General features: G+C 37.7%; 1 protein-coding gene across 1 annotated transcript in view; it reads left to right on the top strand.

Annotated features, from left to right (window-relative positions):
- The window catches only part of SLC30A9 (solute carrier family 30 member 9), a 91852-nt gene that overhangs the window by 5607 nt on the left and 67271 nt on the right, over nt 1-18974 (top strand). The window contains exon 2 of the mRNA XM_045474219.1: nt 15357-15524. Within this exon, the coding sequence (XP_045330175.1) occupies nt 15357-15524 (168 nt within the window). The remainder of the gene's footprint in view (nt 1-15356; nt 15525-18974) is intronic.

The following is an 18974-nucleotide window of genomic DNA, read 5'->3' as shown; positions in this document are numbered from 1 at the left end:
TTTTTTCTTAAGTAGGCTCTATACTCAGTGTGGGGCTTGAATTCAAAACCACAAGATCAAGGGTCACATGCTTTACTGACTGAGCCAGTCACGTGCCCCACAAGTCACTTTTGTTGTTGTTGTTGTTTTTATTTATATTCTAGTTAGTTAACATGTAGTGTAATACTGGTTTTAGGAGTAGAATTTAGGGATCCATCACTTACATATGACATCCAGTGCTCATCACAACAAGTGCCCTCTTTAATATCCGTCACCCATCTAGCCCATCCCCTCACCCACTTTCCCTCTAGCAACCTTCACTTCGTTCTCTATAGTTAAGAGTCTCGTGTGATTTGCCTTTCTTTTTTTTTCTCCTTCCCCTATGTTCATCTGTTTTGTTTCTTAAATTCCACATGTGAGTGAAATCATGTGGTATTTGTCTTTCTCTGATTAACTTGTTTTCCTTAGCATAATATACCATAGCTCCATCCACATCGTTGCAAATGGTAAGATTTCATTCTGTTTGATGGCTGAGTAATATTCCATTGTATATGTATATACCACATCTTCCTTATCCACTCATCAGTTGGTGGACATTTGGGCTCTTTGCATAATTTGGCTATTGCTGATAATGCTGCTATAAACCCTGTGGTGCACATGTCCCTTCAAATGAGTATTTTTGTATCCTTTGGGTAAATTCCTAGTAGTACAATTGCTGGGTTGTAGGATAGTCTATTTTTAACTTTTTGAGGAATCTCCACACTGCTTTCCAGAGTCACTGCACGAGTTTGCATTCCCATCAACAGTATAAGAAGGTCCCCTTTTTCCGCATCCTTGCCAACATCTGTTGTTTCCTGTGTTGTTAACCATAGCTATTCCGGCAGGTGTAAGGTGATATCTCATTATAGTTTTGATTTGTATTTCCCTGATGATGAGTAATGTTGAGCATCTTTTCATGTGTCTGTTAACCATCCGTATGCCTTCTTTGGAAGATTTCTATTCATGTCTTCTGCTCATTTCTTCACTGGATTATTTGTTTTTTGAGTGTTAAGTTTGGTAAGTTCTTTATAGATTTTGGATACTAACCCTTTATCCAATATGTCATTTGCAAATATCTTCTGCCATTCCATAGTTTGCCTTTTAGTTTTATTGATTGTGTCCTTCAGTGTGCAGAAGCTTTTTATCTTGATGAAGTTCCAAAAGTTCATTTTTGCTTTTATTTCTCTTGCCTCCAGAGACGTGTCTAGTAAGAAGTTGCTCCGGCCAGTGTTAGAGAGGTTGCTGCCTGTTTTCTCCCATGGCATTTTGATGTTTTCCTGTCATCCATTTTGAATTTATTTTTGTGTATGGTGTAAGAAAGTGGTCCAGTTTCATTCTTCTGTCTGTCGCTGTCCAGTTTTCCCAACACCATTTGAAGAGACTGTCTTTTTTTCCATTGGAAATTCATTCTTTTCTGCATTGTCGAAGATGAGTTGATCATACAGTTATGGGTCCATATCTGGGTTTTCTATTCCATTTCATTGATGTACGTGTCTGCTTTTGTGCCAGTGCCGTAGTGTCTTGATGACTACAACTTTGTGATATAGCTTGAAGTCTGGAATGGTGATACTTCCTGCTTTGCTTTTCTTTTTCAGTATTGCTTTGGCTTATTTGGGGTCTTTTTTGGTTCCATATAAATTTTTGGGTTTTTTGTTCTAGCTCTTTGAAAAATACTGGTGGCATTTTTTTTTTAATTTTTTTTTTTTCAACGTTTATTTATTTTTGGGACAGAGAGAGACAGAGCATGAACGGGGGAGGGGCAGAGAGAGAGGGAGACACAGAATCGGAAACAGGCTCCAGGCTCTGAGCCATCAGCCCAGAGCCCGACGCGGGGCTCGAACTCACGGACCGCGAGATCGTGACCTGGCTGAAGTCGGACGCTTAACTGACTGCGCCACCCAGGCGCCCCAAATACTGGTGGCATTTTGATAGGAATAGCATTAGATGTGTAGATTGCTTTGGGCAATATAGACATTTTAACAATATTTGTTCTTCCAATCCATGAACATGGAATGTTTTTCCATATCTTTGTGTCCTCTCCAATTTCTTTCATAAGTGTTCTGTAGTTTTCAGAGTATAGATCTTTTACCTCTTTGGTTAGGGTGATTCCTAGGTTATCTTACGGTTTTTGGTGTAACTGTAAATGGGATTGATTCCTTGAGTTCTTTTTCTGCTGCTTCATTATTGGTGTAAAGAAATGCAACGGATTTCTGTACATTGATTTTGTATCCTGTGACTTTGCTGAATTTGAGTATCAGTTCTAGCAATTTTTTGGTGGAGTCTTTTGGGTTTTCTACATAGAATATCATATCATCTGTGAATTGTGAACATTTGACTTCTTCCTTGCTGATTTGGATTCCTTTTATTTCTTTTTCTTGTCTGATTGCTGAGGCTAAGACTTCTAGTCCTGTATTATGTTAAATAACGGTGAGAGTGGACATCCTTGTCTTGTTCCTGACTGTAGAGGAAAAGCTCTCAGGTTTTCTCCATTGAGGATGATATTAGCTGTGGGTCTTTCAGATATCGCCTTTGTGATTTTCGGGTATGGTCTCTTTATCCCTAGTTTGTTAAGGGTTTTTACCAAAAATGCTGCGTTTTATCAAATGCCTTTTCTGCATCTGTGGGGAGTCTCATATGGTTCTTATCCTTTTTTTTATTAATGTGCTGTATCACGTCGATTTGTGAATATTGAACCACGCTTGCAGGCCAGGAATATATCCCATTTGATTGTGATGATTGTGGAGAATAATTCCTTTAATGTGCTGTTGGATTTGATTTGCTAGTAGCTTTTTTAGAAATTTGGATCCATGTTCATCAGGGACATTGGCCTGTAATTCTCCTTTATAGTAGTTTGATTTTGGAATCAAGGTATTGCTGGCTTCATAGAATGAGTTTGGAAGTTTTGCTGCTACTTCTATTTTTGGACCAGTTTGAGAAGAATAGGTATTAACTCTTCTTTAAATATTAGGTAGGATTGCAGGGGCATCTGGGTGGTTCAGTTGGTTAAGTGTCCAGTTTCGACTCAGGTCATGATCCCGTGGTTCGTGAGTTCAGGCCACACATTGGGCTCTGTGCTGACACCTTAAGAGCCTGGAGCTTGTTCCAGATTCTATGTCTCCCTCACTCTCTCTGCCCCTCCCCTGCTCATGCTCTGTCTCTCTCTCTTTCTCTCTCTCAAAAATAAATAAACATTAAAAAAAAATGTTTGCTAGGATTCCCCAAGGATGCCATCTGACCCTTGACTTTTGTTTGTTGAAAGATTTTTAATTACTGATTCAGTTTCTTTGTTGGTTATGGGTCTGTTCAGATTTTCAGTTTTGGCCGTTTATGTGTTTCTAGGAATTTATCCATTTCTTCACCATTGCCCAATTTGTTGGCATATAATTTTTCATAATATTCTCTTTTTAAAAATTAATTTTCATTTAAATTTAAAGTATTCCACATACAGTGTAGTATATTGGTTTCAAGATTGGAACCCAGTGATTCATCACTTCCATATAACACCATATACTCATCCCAATAAGTGCCCTCCTTTAATGATCATCATCCATTCAGCCCATTCCCCCATCCACCTCCCCCGCTTCAGTGACCCTCAGTTTGTTTCTGTATTGAAGAGTCTCTTATGGTTTGCCTCCCTCTCTTTTTATCCTTCCCATCTCCTGTGTTTATCATTTTGTTTCTTAAATTCCACATATAAATGAAATCATGACATTTTTTTCTCTGACTTATTTTGCTTAGCAATGCTCTCTAGTTCCATCCATGTTGTTGCAAATGGCAAGATTTCATTCTTTTTGATCACCAAGTAATATTCCATTCATCTTTTTTATCCATTCATCAGTTGATGGACATTTGGACTCTTTCCATAATTTGGCTATTGTTGATATGCTGCTATTAACATTGGGGTGTGTGTGCTCTTCAAATCAACATTTTTGTATCCTTTGGATAAATACCTAGTAGTATAATTGCTGGGTCATAGGGTAGGTTTATTTTTAATTTTTTCAGGGTAGTTCTATTTTTATTTTTTTCAGACAGAAAGAAATAAAAGGCATACAAATTTGGCAAGGAAGAAGTCAAGCTTTCACTTTGCATAGATGACATGATACTCTACATGGAAAACCCAAATGATCCACCAAAAAACTGCTAGAACTGATCTGTGAATTTAGCAGAGTCACAGGATATAAAATCAGCATACAGAAATCAGTTGCATTTTTTTAAGTAAAAGCTTTTAATTAAAATTTTTTAACGTATAATCATTTTTGATAGAGACAGAGTGTGAGTGGGACAGGGGCAGAGAGAAAGGGAGACACAGAATCTGAAGCAGGCTCCAGGCTCTGGGCTGTCAGCACAGAGCCTGACATGGTGCCTGAACCAATGGACTATGAGATCATGACCCTAGCCAAAGTCAGACACTCAACCAACTGAGCCACCCAGGCACCCCTCAGTTGAATTTCTATACACCAATAATGAAGTAGTAGAAGGAGAAATCAGGGAATTGTTCTCATTTACAGTTACCATTTATGGTATATAAATGGTATATAAACCATTTATCTTATGGTTTATACCCAAAACCATAAGATACCTAGGAATCAACCTAACCAAAGAGATAAACGATCTGTATGCTGAAAACTATAGAAAGCTTATGTAAGAAATTGAAGAAGACACAAAGAAGTGGAAAAACATTCCATGTTCATGGGTTGGGGGAAAAAATATTGTTAAAGTGTCTATACTACCTAAAGCAGTCTACACATTCAGTGCAATCCCTATCAAAATAACACCAGCATTCTTCACAGAGCTAGAACAAGCAACCCTAAAATTTGTATGGAACCACAAAATACCCCAAATAGCCAAAACAATCCTGAAAAAGAAAAGTGAAGCTGAAAGCATCACAATTCCAGACTTCAAGCTGTATTACAAAGCTGTAATCATCAAGACAGTATGGTACTGGCACAAGAACAGACACATAGATCAGTGGAACAGAATAGAGAACCCAGAAATGGACTCTCAGATGTATGGCCAGCTAATCTTTGACAAAGCAAGAAAGAGTATCCAATTGAAAAAAGACTGTCTTTTCAGGAAATGGTACTGGGAAAACTGGACAGTGACATGCAGAAGAATGAAACTGGACCACTTTTTTTAAAAATTATTTTTAATGTTTATTTATTTTGGGGGGAGGGAGGAGGGGCAGAGAGAGAGAGAGGGAGACACAGAATCTGAAGCAGGCTTCAGGCCCTGAGCTGTCAGCACAGAGTCCAATGCGGGGCTCAAAATCATGAACTGTGAGATCATGACCTGAGCTGAAGTCAGACAACTAACTGAGCCACCTGGACACCCCAAAACTGGACCACTTTCTTACACCATACATCAAAATAAATTCAAAATGGATGAAACACCTAAATGTGAGAGAGGAAAACATTAAAATCCCATAGGAGAAACAGGCAGCAACTTCTTTGATTTTGGCCACAGCACCTTCTTACTAGACATGTCTCTGAAAGCAAAGGAACCCAAAGCAAAAATGAACTTGTGGGACCTCATCAAGATAAAAGTCTTCTGCATAGTGAAGGAAACAATCAACAAAACTAAAAGGCAAACTATGGAACGGGAGAAGATATTTTCAAATGACATATTGGATAAAGGGTTAGTATCCAAAATCTATAAAGAACTTATGAAACTCAACACCCAAAAAACAAATAATCCGGTGAAGGAATGAGCAGAAGACACAAATAGACATTCTTGCAAAGAAGACACGAATAGACATTCTTGCAAAGAAGACATCAGATGACTAATAGACACACGAAAAGATGCTCAACATCATTCATCATTAGAGAAATACAAATCAAAACCACAGTGAGTTACCACCTCACACCTGTCAGAATGGTTAAAATTAACAACACAGGAAACAACAGATGTTGGTGAAGATGTGGAGAAAGGGGAACACTTTTGCACTATTGGTGGGAATGCATACTGGTGCAGTGACTCTGGAAAACAGTATCAAGGTTCCTCAAAAAATTGAAAATAACATAATATTCTCTTTTAATTGTATTTCTGTGATATGGTTGTAATCTCTCCTCTTTCATTCATGATTTTATTTGGGTCCTTCCTCTTTTCTTTTTGGTAAATCTGGCTCAGGGTATACTAGTTTTACTCATTCTTTCAAAGAACCAGCTTCTAGTTTCATTGATCTGCTCTACTGGGTTTTTTGTTTGTTTCTGTATCATTTATTTCTGCACTAATCTTTATTATTTCTCTTCTGCTGGCTTTAGGCTTTATTGTTCCTTTTCTAGCTCTGACAGGTGAAGGTTAGGTTGTATATTTGAGACTTTTCTTGCTTCTTGAGGTAGACCTGTATTACTGAGTGCTTCCTTCTTAGGACTGATTTTTCTGCATCCCAAATGTTTTGGACTGCTGTGTTTTCATTTTCATTTGCTTCCAGATATATTTTAATTTCTTTAATTTCCTGGTTAACCCATTCATTTTTTAGTAGGATGATCTTAACCTCCGTGTATTTGTGGTCTTTTCCAATTTTTTTTTTTTTTTTATTGTGGTTGACTTCAAGTTTCATAGCATTGTGGTCTGAAAACATGCCTGGTATGATCTCAGTTTTTATGCTTGTTGAAGCCTGATTTGCGACCCAGTATGTGATCTACTCTGGAGAATGTCTCATGCGCACTGGAAAAGAATGTGTATTCTGCTGCTTTAGGATGCAGTGGTCTGAATATATCTGTTAAGTCCATCTGGTCCAGTGTGTCATTCAGAGCCTTTGTTTCCTTGTTGAGTTTCTGCTTCGATGATCTGTCCATTGTCGTAAGTAGTGTGTTTAAGTCCCTACTATTACTTTGTTGTTATCAATGAGTTTCTTTATGTTTGTCATTAATTGATTTATGTATTTGGTTACTCCCAAATACATATTATTGGGGGCATAAATATTTAGTTGTTAGAACTTCTTGTTGGATGGATCTCTTTATTATCATATAGTGCCTTTTTTCATCTCTTGTTACAGTCTTTGGTTTAAAATCTAGTTTGTCTGATATAAAAGTATGGCTACTCCAGCTTTCTTTTGACATCCATTAGCATAATAAATGGTTTTCCATTCCTTCACTTTCCAGCTGGAGGTGTCTTTAGGTCTAAAGTAAGTCTCTTGTAGGCAGCATATAGATAGGTCTTTTTTTTTTTTTTTTTTTAATCCATTCTGATACCCTGTGTCTTTTGATTGGAGCAGTTAGCCCATTTACATTCAGAGTGATTATTGATATGAATTTAGTGCCTGCAAATACAATATGAATGGTATTACCTGTAACATCAGGAGATTTTCTGGAGATTTTCTCTGCTCCTTTCCAGTCTTTGTTGCTTTTGATCTGTCCTTCCCACTCAAAGAGTCCCCTTACTAGTTCCTGCAGGACTGGTTTAGTGGTCACGAACTCCTTTAGTTTTTGTTCAGAAACTCTTTATCTCTCCTATTCTGAATGATACCCTTGCTGGATAAGGTATTCTTGGCTGCATATTGAACATATCATGCCACTCCTTTCTGGTCTGCCAAGTTTCTGTGGGGAGATCTGCTACTAACCTTATTTGTCTTATAGGTCAGGGATATCTTTTCCCTTGCTGCTTTCAGGATTCTTTCCTTATCTTTGTATTTTGTAAATTTTATTATGATAATATCTTGGTGTTGGCCTGCTTTTGTTGATTTTGATGGGAGTTCTCTGTGCCTCTTGGATTTGGATGTCTGTTTCCTTTCCCAGATTAGGGAAGTTTTTAGCTATTATTTGCTGAAATAAACCTGCCCCTTTTTCCTTCTTATTCTGGAACTCCTATGATATGAATGCTACGTTTTATGGAGCCTCTGTGTTCCCTACATCTACATTTGTGATCCAATATTTTTCTTTCCCTCTTCTTTTCAGCTTCATTATTCTCTATCATTTTATCTTCTATATTACTTACTTATTCCTTTGCTTCTTTCATCTTTGTCATTACATCCAGTTTTTGCATCTCAGTTATAGCATTTTTGAATTTCAGCCTGACTAGCTTTTAGGTTTTTTTCTCTGTGGTAAGGGACTTCCTGGTGTCTTCTATGCTTTTCTCATGCCCAGCTAGTGTCCATATGATTGTTGTTTTAAATTCTGGTTCAGTCATATTACTTATATGTGTTTTGATTAAATCCTTGTCTGTGATCTCTTGTTCTTTCTTTCAGGATGAATTCCTCCGTCTTGGCATTTTGTGTAGGGCTCTGTCTTCTGTGTGTTATAAAAGCCTGTTATGTTTCCTGCTCTTGAGAGTATTGGCTATATTAAGAAGTCATACTGTCTAGGGCCTGCCGCTTCAGGAATTGTTTCTGGTATATGCTTTGTGTACTCGACTGTTGTGTTTTGGCTGTTTCTTCCCTTAGGTCAGTCCTCTGCAGAGTTTCTCTGTGCTGCAGTGGGGAGTGTTTTGACCTTGTCCACTGTGTGGCAAGTTTTAACTCAGTATGTTTTGGTCCGCTAATTGTTAAAAGAGGCTGGATCCTATTTTTCCTAGAACTGAAGCTTTGTAGCACTCTATGATCAGTAGATTTGTTGCATGTGGGTGGTGAGAGGTTGTGCTGGTCTTCTGGAGGAGTGGCCCACTGCTGCTCTGACTCTCAGGCACACTTGCCCTTGTTCAGAAGCACCTGCAGAGCACAGAGGGAAGGGCTTGGTGAAAGTGGCTCAAGCTTCCACTCTGGGTGCTTTGCTGCTCACTGAAGTCCTTCTGTGCTGATGGGCAAGGAAAACATGGCATCAGCCGGCTCTCTAGTCCCCAGAGAGGGGAGTTCATTCCTTCCGCTGTTCAGGAAACCCTCACAGAAGAGTGAACGTTCTCCCCTCATGTGTCCCAGGCTTCCCTCAGATCTCTGCCTTCACCCTGTGTCTGGGCTCTCTGCCCACCCGGTGCAGTGCTCCTATTTTTTATATCAGGTGCGCTGGCCGGGTTTCAAAACTCCAAATTTTGGGGACCCAGCCGGGCATGGACCTACACTGATCCTCTGGGGAAGGGTCTCACTGTGCTGTGGCTGGTGCCAGTTTGTCCCAGCAGGGCAGTTGCGTGAATGCTCAGAGGCTTGGAGTTTATGGTAAAGTGCAGCAGAAAGCCAGTGTCCAGCGTAGCTGCCCTGAGCAGCTGCCTCTGCTCCTAGGCTAATGAACAGGGCAGCTCAGGGCATCTGTTGGCTTTTTTGTCCCTGGAGAGCCAGTGCCACCTCTCCCAAATGCACTGCAAGAAGGGGTGCGGTCTCTCTCAGTGCAACCCAAGGGATCCTCAGAGCACGCTATCTGCACCCATGTCTGTTCTCCTTCTGCACAGGAGCACCTCTGTGACTCCCAGGCCCCACCCCAGCAACAGCGTGGACTTCTAAACCTTCAGACTTTGAGCTCCGCTGCTTGTAAAAACTTGAGATTATCAGCCCCTGTCATTTCCCCTGTCAGTGGTTTTGGGGAAGTGTTGTTCTTGCGCAATGCTTTGCACCCTGCTTGCTGTCCCTTGCATGTACATGTGCTTGCTACCTCTCTCTCTCTCTCTCTCTCTCTCTCTCTCTCTCTCTCTCTGTCTCCCCCTCCCTCTCTCTCCCCCCCACCCCCCCCCCATCTCTTTCTCTCCTTTCTTCCTTCTCCCTAATCAGGGCTCCCTCCCCACCTCAGCACAGCTGATTCTTTTCTCCCCCAAATCCCATCCCTTCATCTCCTACCTTCCACAATTTGGCTTCTTTTCTCCCTCTAGTTGCAGTTTGTTTTTAGTTCTCAGATTTCCTGGGTGTTCACAATGACTTAGTATTTATCTACTGGTATTCGAGGGACAAGACAAGCATAAGGTCCTGCTACTATACTACTCTGCCATCTTAACTCCTCCCCAACTAATAACATTTTTATTTTTGTTTATTATTTTTTTAAAAGTAGGCTTCATGCCCAGCGTGGATCCCAATACAGGGCTTGGACTCAAAACCCTGAGAACAAAACCTGAGTTGCTATTAAGAGTCAGACACTTAACTGACTGAGCCACCCAGGTGCCTGCTACTAGTCACATTTTTTTTTTTAAGTTTATTTATTTTGAGAGAGTGAGCGAGAGCAGGATAAGGGCAGAGAGAGAGGTAGAGAGAGAATTCCAAGCAGGCTTTGCACTGTCAGCTTGGAGCCTGACACGGGGCTTGAACTTGAGAACTGTGAGATCGTGACCTGAGCCGAAATCAAGAGTGGGACGCTTAACTGACTGAGCCACCACGGTACCCCCAGTCACATTTTTTAATAGTTGAAATCCTATGTTATTTTGTCTTTTGCTTTTTTATGTAATATTCTCAATATTTTTCCACATTAATAGTTTTTAATGTATACACAATGAAAATATAGGGATATCATAATTTAATTTTTATTTTTCTATTAGGAAACATTTAAGTTTCCAGTTTTTGCCATGATAAATATTACCATGAAGAACATTTTCACGGTCTGTATTATTGTGTATTTTATGGGCCCAGAAAGCTTCTGCTGTTGTGTATTTTAAGTTCACACTAATCTCTTTAGAATAAAGTGTAACAATTACTTAGTTTTGGATACATCAGTCCTTTAGGAATTTGGGGGAGAAACTACTGAAATAGTCTCTTAAGAGACTGATCTCTGGAAGTCTTAGTCCTTAAATTAGCCAGTAAGAAAACATTACAAACTGCAAGAAATCTTTTTGTTTGTGTTTAGTTATGGTTGTTGCAGAAGCAACATACACAGTAGGCAGAAATGTCAGTTTGCATGAGATAGAGTTTCTTGTGTTGTGTGTTGTAGTCTGAAAAAGGTAGCCAGATTTCCTCTGAAAGCCAGAGTGAGTGGTGGGTGACAAATCACATTGGAGAGAGAGGACTAGTGGTTCTCAGCAGTGGTTGTTAAAAGCTACAGAGGCAATAACAGTAAAATAAAAGCCGAGAAGACTGAATGTTGTGACTAGACTGACAAGATAGTGGTAGCTTTGCAGTTTTGGTGAAGAAATAGCTCTTATCTATACAGCAATGAGAAGGTCCTTGTCCAATCCATAGAACAGTGAGCACCAGGCTCTCAAAGATTAATCTTCTGTATGCAGCTTTTTTTAGATGTCACCTTTAAGAAAGGGTACTAATGGTGGGTAATATTTTTTACTATCTTTCTGCCTCTTAGAATTAATTAATGAATTCAATAATTTATTAAAAAGTGGATGTGTTTATCTTTATTTTTTATGTTTATTTATTTTTGAGAAAGACAGACAGAGGTTAGTGGGAGAGGGGCAGAGAGAGAGGGACACATAGAATCCGAAGCAGCTTTCAGGCTCTGAGTTGTCAGCATAGAGCCCGACATGGGGCTTGAACTCACAAACCGTGATATCATGACCTGAGCTGAAGTCGGACACTTAACTGACTGAGCCACCCAGGTGCCCCTATGTATTTTTAAATGGTTGTGTTGCTATTGCTGTGTGTTAGATAATATTTTTTTTCCTGAATGAAATGTGGTCCTGTATATTTTTTAGAGTATAAAATGTTAAAGGTGGTAATGTATTCTGCAAATTTTGTGCAACTTTTGATCTTGTGTTAATGCCAGATGTGTACTTTTAACGTTGCTGATACCTGAAATTCTTCTAAGGTTAAAAATTAAGGATTTTTCAAGAACAGCTAGCAAGGAAGCTATTAAAGATTATTACTAGAATAGTTTCAGAAGGATGCAGGAATCAATTTGAAGAGACCCCTACTAGTCAGAAATGGGACAGTTTAACTATTAATCAGAGTGACTGAAATGGATTGAAATATATCAAATAACTCAATCTATGAAATAATAATATATACACAAATTAATGTGTCACTACTTCAGGATGGTAGGTAGTGAACTCTTTATTATGAGAACTGGTAAATAAGGAGAGAATTAAGCATTTAGCCTGATTTTCCTATGTGAAGTACATTGGTGAATAACCAAATAAGTGAACAGGATTTTCTTTTTGTAGAAGTGTTCTAACAATTGAAGAATTGATACATTTGAATATCTCCATTTGTATCCACCTAATGGATAAATGGTTATGGGCATTGAACAACAGCAGACACTACACAAATAGTCGACCAAATTTTATGTGGCTCCTAATGAAAGAACTCATCACTGCATAATAAGTGGTAGCATCCTAACAAAAAGAATCAGAATTTAGATAAAGCCTTTACATCCTTTGATTTGTAGAACATATAGAAGAACAGGTTAAAGAACACCATGAGAATTAAGTCTGCAAAATTCAGACTGGAAAACTACCAGGACAGAAATTTAGGACAAAACTTGATTTCTTCACCTTAAAAATTGCTCTTAGGGGTGCCTGGGTGGCTCAGTCAGGTGTGTGGCCGCCTCTTGATTTTGGCTCAGGTTATGATCTCACAGTTCGTGAGATGGAACCCTGAGTAGGGCTTCATGATGATGGTGCAGAGCCTGCTTGGGATTCTCTCCCTTCCTCTCCCTCTGCCCCTTTGCTGTTTGGGCTCACGTTCTCTCTCTGTCTCTCAAAATAAATGAACTTTAAGAAACACATAAAGTTAAAAAAAAAAAAAAGACATCTTGTAGCTTAAAAGAGGCTTAAAAGACATCTGCATCAACCATAGTATGTGGATCTTATTAGGATCTGTTCACACACACAAAAGTTGTAAAACTTTTAACAGTTGGAAATTGAGGATATTTGATGATATCCTCAATTTATTATTTTTTTGTAATGGTGGTTTATCTGTGTTTTTAAAAAGCTCTTGTCTCTTAGAATACATAGAGAAATACTTATGAATGAAATTATTTTGTCTGAGGTTTTCATCAAATTAACATGGATGCGAAGAGATACTGGTGCAGGTAGAGATAAGACAAGGTTGACTGAGTTGATAATTGCTGAAGGTGGGCAATGAATATGTGGACATTTATTGTACTTTTTTTTTCTACCTTTGCATGTGTTTGAAATTTTCTTTAATGTTTGAAAAACTAAGGAGAACCTTGAAAAACATCTAGGATCAGTCATGGAAACATTGTCAGCTTCTGAGGAAGGATTTTTAGACTGTGGTATATTACCTTTTTAAACATTTTAGTACAGTCTCTACAAAAGCATTTGATCACTGGGTGAAAAAAAAAAAGTATTTGTGGCATATTGTCTTTGTTAGGTGATAATCACAAAAGGTACTTTGAATCAGACCGTGAAGTCAGAATACCAGTGACCAGTGCTTTCCTGGAGGGTGAGTTTCTTAGGAGCATTTGCTTTAGCCCTTGCTTCACTAATTTTGCTAGTAGGCTACATATTTTATTTTTAAATTATTTTTAAATTTTATTTCTTTAAAAAAATTTTATTTTTTTAAATGTATTCTTTAAAAAAATATTAAAACAAATTTTTTTTAACGTTTACTTATTTTTGAGACAGAGAGAGACAGAGCATGAATGGGGGAGGGGCAGAAAGAGAGGGAGACACAGAATCAGAAGCAGGCTCCAGGCTCTGAGCCATCAGCCCAGAGCCCGACGTGGGGCTCGAACTCATGGACCGCGAGATCGTGACCTGAGCTGAAGTCGGACGCTTAACCGACTGAACCACCCAGGCGCCCCTAAAAAAATATTTTAAGTTTATTTTGAGAGTGTGTGAGGGGGAGGGGCAAAGAGAGGGGGAGAGAGAGAATCCCAAGCAGGCTCCACACTGCCAACGCAGAGCCTGATGCAGGGTTTGATGCCACAAACTGTGAGATCATGACTGGGGCCAAACTGGCCTTAACCGACTGAGCCATCCAGGTGCCCCTGATTTTTATTTTAGAGAGTGAGAGCACAAGACAGGGGAGAGGGGCAGAGAATCTTAAGCAGGCTCCATGCGTGGAGTCTGATGTGGGGCTCAGTGCCACGACCCTGGGATCATGACCTGAGCTGAAATCAAGAGTCAGAACCAACTGAGCCATCCAAGCTCCCTGCTAGTAGGCTACATATTTTAATGTGCAAGAAGATACATCGTTATATTTGCTTTACTCAGCCTTTAAGAAATACCAAATGACCAAAATCATACTGGGCCTTCAACAATTCTTTACCAAATAAATGAACAATTAAGTTGACATCAAGAAATTTTTCAAAAAAAAAAAAAAAATTCCAAGCCTGATACTTGGGTGGATACTTATGCTGCTTTATGTTTCTCATGCTTTTCAGATTATCTTGAACATTCACAAAATTTATGTTCCTGATGAATTTTCTGAGCCATAAAGAAAAGGTTTATTCTTCCTGATTTCAGAAGATACACATCTGTACATGCACATACATGAATTACCATTTTTGGAAAACATTAAACAATTAGAAAAGTTTCAGTACTTGGAATGTCTGGCTGGCTCAGTTGGTAGAACGTGTGACTCTTGATTTCATGGTTATGAGTTCAAGCCCCACATTGGGTATAGAGATTACTTTAAAAAAAAAAAAAAGAGGAAAGTTTCAACCCTTAAAAGCTTAACTCTCCACTAGAGAAACTTGACTATCTCTAATGATATAACTTCATTATTTCATCTGATGCTTTAGAAGAGATGTAAATTATTCACACGATTTTCAAGGTCTGAGTACTCATAGTAAAAAAGAGAAAGAGGGTCACATGAGAGTAGATACAGACATATTTAGTTTTCTACCACTTCAGTGCAAGTGTGGAATATATTTTTCTTCTGTATTTCAGCCCTCCAAAGCCCACAGTCACCCAGATGCAGCAGCTGAAGTGCTTTGTAATTAGTCTTCTATTCTTCCCTCAATTAGAATTCCTGTATACTGAGGAATCTTACCAAATGTTGATCTAATTATCTGATTAAAAAAAAAATCAGTGACACTCTGAATGACTGATGAGTGTAATTCACTTATTGATTGTGAAGTGAAAGAGGAATAAATCTCTAGCTAGCAAAAGGAGGACACAGGGTAATTTTGAATAGGAAGCCATCTTGACCTCCCCCCACCCCCTCCCCCTTAGAGTTCTCTATTCTGAAAAGTATGTTATGCCAACATTTTTTAGCATGCAACCAGCATATAAAATAAAAGTATTCCAGAGACCTTTCAGAACAGGTGAATAATCAATAATCAGAATGTCTTAACTAATTTTATATATTTTAAAAGTTTCCATATGAATAAATTTACAAATTAGAGAAAATAGGAATACTATTGTTATTTTTTCTTTACAAAATGTGGTCCCCATACACCTAGGGGTCAATGAAACACCTTTGTGGAGAGGGTGGGTTGGCATTGTGCATTTGGATATTTTGCAGAATGAAAGTTTTATTGTTAGTCTGTAAAATTACCCTTCTAATATTAGTAAGTATGTTTTATTGGGTATAAAATCCTTGTTGTGAGTTTGAACTTAATTTTTTTTTCTTACAGAATGGCAGAATTTAGTGACATTGGGAAGCTTTTCAAACGTGGTTCCCTGTAGTCACCCATTCATTTGTACACTGAATCAAGTGAAGTTGTACTCTACAAATGTTCAGAAAGAAGGACAGGGATCACAAAGTCTCAGAGTGGAAAAAGTACCATCATTTGATGAAACAGGTATGTATAAATCTTTTAAAATCATTTTTTTTCAGGACGCCTGAGTGGCTCAATCGGTTAAGCATCTGACTTCAGCTCAGGTCATGATCTTGTGGTCCGTGAGTTCGAGCCCCACATCGGGCTCTGTGCTGACAGCTCAGAGCCGGGAGCCTGCTTCAGATTCTGTGTCTCCGCCTCTCTCTCTCTCTGCCCCTCCCCGACTCGTGATCTTTCTCTGTCTCTCTGAAATGAATAAATGTTAAAAAAAAAAAAAATCATTTTGTCTAGACCAAAATAGCTTGAATAAGATTATTTGTCCCTTGCATGTTCCATAGAACTTTTGTACAAAACTTTCTGAATTAGTGTTTACTTTGTGGAAAGCTATTAGACTGCTGATTTACTTTCATTTAGTTTTTCTGTTTCTTTTTGATTCAGTTTTGGTAAGTTCTATTTTTTTCTGGGAGCTTATCGAATTAAACTAAAATTTTAATTTATTGGATCAAGTTCAATATACTCTGTATATTCTGAGCAGCATTTATAGTTATATCCCTTTTTTTCATTCCTAATGGTGTTTGTCATTTTCTTGATTATTCTTGCCAGAACTCTGTCCATTTTATTTTGTTCCCAAGTAATAATTTTTTTCTTTGAATCCTTATATTGTATGTTTATTTCCTATTTTATTAATTTTTACTTTTACCTTAATTAAATCTTCCTGCTTTCTTTGTATTTATTCTGTCATTCATTTTTAAATTATCTTGCAGTGGGGTGCCTGGGTGGCTCAGTTGGGTGAATGTCCAACTTCATCTCAGGTCATGATCTCACTGTTCATGGGTTCGATCCTGTATCTGGCTCGCTGCTGTCAGCGCAGAGCCCGCATTGGATCCTCTATCCTCCCCGGCTGTGCCCCTCCCCCATTTGTACTCTCTTTCTCTCAAAAAGAAATAAACATTAAAAAAAGATTTTAAATTAAAAAAAAATAAAATAAAAATAAATTATCAGGTAGCTATTTTGATTATTAATTCTGAACTTTCCTTCTTTTCTAAAGTAGGCATTTAAGCCATGATGACTCTGATGGTAGATTTGACAGTTTTTTCTTTAATAGTTCTCCCTAAAATTTTGCTTTATATATTTCAAGGCTATGTTACTAGATACATAGACATTTAGCATATAACACTAATGAATTACATTCATTATTTTTATGTAACAACTTTTTTTTTTAGTGACATCTCCACCAGATTTTATTAGTATTTGCTCAGTATAAATTTTCCCATCCTTTGACTATAACCTTTTTTTGTCCTGATTTGACATCTTTGTCTTTTAATTGGAAATGTAGTCTGTTTACATTTACTGTTATTACTGATATGTTTGGATATATTTCTGCCAGTGTATCATGAGCTTCCTTGTGTTTTTTATCTTCTATTTCTTTTTCGCCTTTTAAATTTTTTCTTTTTTTCTCATTGTATCGTCCCCTCTCTCCCAGACACACACACATACATGTACTCATTTGGGAGTTTTATACTCTATGTACTTCAGCATCTAAAGGTAATTGAAAAGTTTACATTTTTTCTGAAAAATATGAAGAACTTAGAATGCTTTAATTCTGGTCACTTTCTCCCAACTTACACGCTATTTATTGGCTGTATTTTGTGTTTGTTCTGCTCTTTCCCTTCTATACAATATACATTGTTATTTGTTTAAATTTTTCTAGAATCTTTGTTAACTACCTTTTCTTATTTCTCTGATCTTTCTGTCTGATGTGGATCCTATAGAAGTTTCTTGAGGTGAGGATCTATCTATGGTAAAGGCACATTTAAGATGTTATTACAGTGCCTTTTGGCTTTCACTGTTGTTAAGTCACATATGATGCTTTTGTTCTCATGTCTTTTGTATTTTATTGCTTTTTAAATTTGATTACCTTTGTTTTGAAAGTCTTTACTTTGGTGTAAACTGCAGTTTTACTGTGTATATTTCTGCATACTAGGTATGTATTACTATGTGTTTATTTTGCTTGAGATTTGTTGGGCTTCCAGGATCTGAGAATTGGTTTTACTCTATAGTTTTGTCACTCTCCCTTCAAGTATTACCTTTTCTCAAATCTCTCTCTCTTTTTTTTTTAAAGTTTATTTACTTACTTATTTTTAAGTGGGACTCCCAACTCTCAACCCTGAGATCACGAGTCACATGCTCCACCAACTGAGCCAGCCAGCCACCTCGCTTTCAGTTCTCTTTTACTCCTTTTGGAACTCTAACTAGAATCATGTTAGATTTTCTTTCTTTATTTTCCATGCCTCTAAGCCTCTTTGTCATAATTGTATTTCTTTATTTTTCTGGCCTGAATTCTGGATTATTTTCATAAGTCTACTTGGTTTACTAATTCCCTTGTTTGTTGTCTCTCATCTGCTGGTTGATACGTATGTTGGGTTTTTAATTTCAATGATTATATTTTTCATTTCTAGAAATTGTTTATTTTTCATCTTGCTTGTTTGGTCTCTTGTTCCTTATGTTTCCATAAGTCCAGACTTCTCTTTTATTCTCTTTTAGTACCGTATTAAACATGTCTTATATTCTGTGACTGAAAATTCTTGTGTCTGAAATTTTTGGTTCTAACTATATTATCTTTTTTCCTCTGTTCATGCACTTATTCATGATGCCATATCTGTTTTTTAACTGAGAGTTGTTCATTTTCCATGCGGTTTTCTATTTTGGAACTCTGAAATCTTTCTGGATTGAAGATGCATTCCTGCATAGAGTTTGCTTCTGCCTCTGTTAGCTGCTGGGAATCTAGCTTGGGACCAAATTAAATTAAATTCTTTGCCCTAGATTATTTAGACCACTTTGGTAGCATGAATTTAGACTGCAAACTTGAGTGAGAGCTGACTTATCCTTAGGATTTTCAGGGTTTTTTTTTTTTTCATCCTCACTATTTAACAGCGAAGTAAAGGCTGACATGCTTTCTTGCTGTTCCCTTCTGTGTGTATTTTTTTTTTTTTTTTCAGTTCAGAGTTATACGTTGTGTTGCTTTTTTTCTGGGTGTCTCCTGTTAGACTTCTCATCTTAAACAGAATGTAGTTCTTATTCTCTGGTCTCTTACTTCCCTAGCAGATATGGAAGTAGAAGCTCAAGGACTATAAGCTTTAACAGAAATCTCAGGGGAAAAGTTGGCTTTGGTGTTCTCACTTATTCTGTAGAGGTCCTGCTTTCCTTTTGTTTTTGCCCTCTTCAGATAATGTTTTTGTGAGCTTAGTAATGTGTTTGAAAACAGTTTGTTCAGGATACCTAGTTTGCTGTGCAGCATAAAAATGAAGTCCTTTATTTGTCGATTAATTTATTCAAGAAGTATTTATTGAACACTTTTTATACGGCAGCAGATGAGAATGACTGAGTTTATTACTAAAACAGAAAATTGCTGAAACAAAGTTAAGTAAACAAGTGTAATACTGTAGAGTAAGTACCATGATAGAGGAAATAGTG

This window comes from Leopardus geoffroyi, chromosome B1 (assembly GCF_018350155.1).
Source record: "Leopardus geoffroyi isolate Oge1 chromosome B1, O.geoffroyi_Oge1_pat1.0, whole genome shotgun sequence".
Lineage (NCBI taxonomy): Eukaryota > Metazoa > Chordata > Mammalia > Carnivora > Felidae > Leopardus > Leopardus geoffroyi.
This window is presented reverse-complemented; position numbering and strand designations above follow the sequence as displayed.